Raw genomic sequence first — 3,369 nt, 5'->3', positions numbered from 1 at the left:
GAGTCGTCGTACAAAAACCTCTCACTGTAGAGAGACACGGCTCTCTGACTTTGAACACAACAAACTCTACAAAAATAGCCTCAGTCTGTGAAACACAGCTGGATGATGTGAAAATATATAACAGTAGGCCAATAATTTATATTCTTATTGTAAAATTAATCATTTTGTTTCATGTTTACTGTATTTTAAATTATGTCTTGAATTAAAACTGAGTGTTGTAGATCTAAAATGAATCAAAACAGACATTTCTGAAAACAATCTGTTCACAGAACATAAATGAAACACAGAAAAAGATCAGTGACACATAATTAATCAATATTCTGGTAAATGTATTGATCCATTGATTAAGCAGCATCATCAGAGTAATCCAAGTCCCTGTTGGAGTCAGTCAGAGCATTTCCATAGAGAGCCACTTTGCATCAGCAGCACCATGCTCCAGTGCTCTGGCAGAGTTTATAGTCCTGAGAGTTGAACACTGGATGACTGACAGCTGTCCTTCATCACAACAGAAGCCACAGAAATCCTCCTCATCAAAAACATGACTTTGATCTCCGTCCTCATCTGGACTCTCCTCTGCTGCTGCTTCACAGGTAAAGTCCAGAGAATCAAACTCCTCTCCTCTATGAACATCCGTCCCTCTGAAATGAAGCCGACAAAACCATCAAAACCATCAAAACCATGACGCTGCTTTATGTTTTTGTCTCTGTATCCTCAGAGTCCAGAGGCCAGGTCACAGTGACTCAGCCTGCAGCAGTGAGATCTGCTCTGGGAGGATCCGTCTCCATCAGCTGTAAAACTAATCCACAGGTGGAAATAGGAAGCAGTAGCCGTAAAGATCTTTTATACTGGTACCACCAGAGAGATGTAGAAGCTCCTAAACCACTAATTTACAGGGTTAATGAGCGAGCACCAGGGATTCCAGATCGTTTTTCAGGCAGTGGATCAAAAACTGACTTCACTCTGACCATCAGTGGAGTTCAGGCTGAAGATTCAGGAGTTTATTACTGTCAGAGTCGTCACAATATCAACAGTCAGTATGTGTTCACACAGTGAAAAAGTGTCGTACAAAAACCTCCCTCAGTCAGACTGAACAGAAACTGAACTGACTGCTGCAGCTGGAAGCTACTGCAGAGACTGATACAGTTCACTGAACACACACACACACACACACACACACACACACACACACACACACACACACACGATAAGAAAGTCATGTTTGTACTTCTATCTTACTGAGGACATTAATTGAAATAATGCATTCTTCTCCCCCTTAACCTCAACTTAACCATCGCAACCAACAGCCTAACCCTAACTCTTTCACTACACTGAAAAAACTGTTCTTTTAAGATCCATATTTCCATTTGAGGACATAAACTGTGGTTCTTTCAGCAAAGGACACTTTTAATAACAGACAAAGAACAATACCTTATCAGTACTTCACTCCTGTTATTTATCATCCCTGCATCACTCATCTGTGGACATTACCCAGACTGACAAATCTACAAATCTAAGCTCAAGCAGTTTACATTCATACAACAATCAATGAGACATGATTTATACTGTAGCAACAGAGGCAGGAATTAGATTTTAACAAAGTCAAATACTGAGAATGTATGTTTATTTTCTATTTTGACAACAGAAGCCAGAAAAATATATATTCTTAATTTTATCAAATCTTACATCACGTTCACTAAAACCAGCTTCAGTGTAATTGCAGATCATTCAATCAATTAAACTACTTGAGTGTAGAAAATTATATCATCTGCATAAAGGCAAAACTTTGGGGTTTTTCATCATTAGCAGTAACACACTGAGATATGAGAAAGATGCTTTTAAATCAACTGGCTGCACAGAAAACAATGAAAAAAAAGTATTATTTTTATTTTTGAGCACTATCACATGTTTACAGTCTTCACAAAACTAGATAAGAAAGTAGTTACTACAGAATAAGGAATTGTATGGTCAGACCTTACATATACTGTTTATCATGTAGCAGCAGGTTTGTACTGTGACTTTCTGTGAGACCAAACTGAGCTCAGAGCAACACTGACGTGAATGAAGTCTGTCAGTGAATTAACCAGTGATTCCATCATGTTTGTATCTAAAGAATGTTGTGATATAAAACAATATATGATGATATCAGTGTGATCAGCAGCTTTAAAATGTGTAGATGAAGAAACCTGAGGGACAGTAATTGTAATAAGAGAGGTGTTTTAAAGGCAGGCTCTCTGGTTATGAAGTCAAGAAACTCATTAAAACCGTTATGTATTTGTAAAACACAGCTGGTTTATACAGAAAGTCACTAAAGTAAAACCCCACAAATTTCCAAACTTAATAATTATGTTTCGTATATGATGTTAAATTTGTGGTAAAATGAAACTGACAGCCTTTACAGTTCTAAATAAGATAGTAGACATTTGGAGATGTGAATTAACTGATAGAAATCAGCATAAACATGAACACTGACGCATTTTGTTAAAAACTCAGTCAGAGCATTTCCATAGAGAGCCACTTTGCATCAGCAGCACCATGCTCCAGTGCTCTGGGAGAGTTTATAGTCCTGAGAGTTAAAGACTGGATGACTGACAGCTGTCCTTCATCACAACAGAAGCCACAGAAATCCTCCTCATCAAAAACATGACTTTGATCTCCGTCCTCATCTGGACTCTCCTCTGCTGCTGCTTCACAGGTAAAGTCCAGAGAATAAAACTCCTCTCCTCTATGAACATCCGTCCCTCTGAAATGAAGCCGACAAAACCATCAAAACCATCAAAACCATGACGCTGCTTTATGTTTTTGTCTCTGTATCCTCAGAGTCCAGAGGCCAGGTCACAGTGACTCAGCCTGCAGCAGTGAGATCTGCTCTGGGAGGCTCCACAACCATCAGCTGTAGGACCAGTCAGGATGTTCAATATTGGAACAACTACCACCTTTTAGCCTGGTACCAACAGAGAGATGGAGAAACTCCAAAACTTCTCATTTACGGTGCTACCACTCGAGCATCAGGGATTCCAGATCGTTTTACAGGCAGTGGATCAAAGTCTGACTTCACTCTGACCATCAGTGGAGTTCAGGCTGAAGATGCAGCAGTTTATTACTGTCAGAGTAAACACAATATCAACAGTCAGCATGTGTTCACACAGTGAAAAAGCGTCATACAAAAACCTCCCTCAGTCAGACTGAACAGAAACTGAACTGACTGCTGCAGCTGGAAGCTACTGCAGAGACTGATACAGTTCACTGAACACACACACACACACACACACACACACACACACACACACATTTGTCCATTTAGGACAAATAAAAATATGTAAAAACGTATTACGTATAAAGTAAAACGGTTTCTGGACAATGATTGTCTTT

At 39.3% G+C, this 3,369-nt stretch overlaps 1 gene segment (V, D, J or C); it reads left to right on the top strand.

The window, feature by feature from the left end:
* The first annotated feature begins 2,640 nt into the window (after window positions 1–2,640).
* On the top strand, window positions 2,641–3,149 carry LOC122970350. The segment is given in 2 exon segments: window positions 2,641–2,692; window positions 2,818–3,149. Coding segments are annotated over 2 exon segments (384 nt in total).
* Window positions 3,150–3,369: the final 220 nt, after the last annotated feature.

Source organism: Thunnus albacares, chromosome 19, assembly GCF_914725855.1.
Source record: "Thunnus albacares chromosome 19, fThuAlb1.1, whole genome shotgun sequence".
In the NCBI taxonomy this organism is placed as follows: domain Eukaryota; kingdom Metazoa; phylum Chordata; class Actinopteri; order Scombriformes; family Scombridae; genus Thunnus; species Thunnus albacares.
The sequence above is the reverse complement of the archived record's forward strand: the minus strand, read 5'-3'. Positions and strand labels throughout refer to the sequence as shown.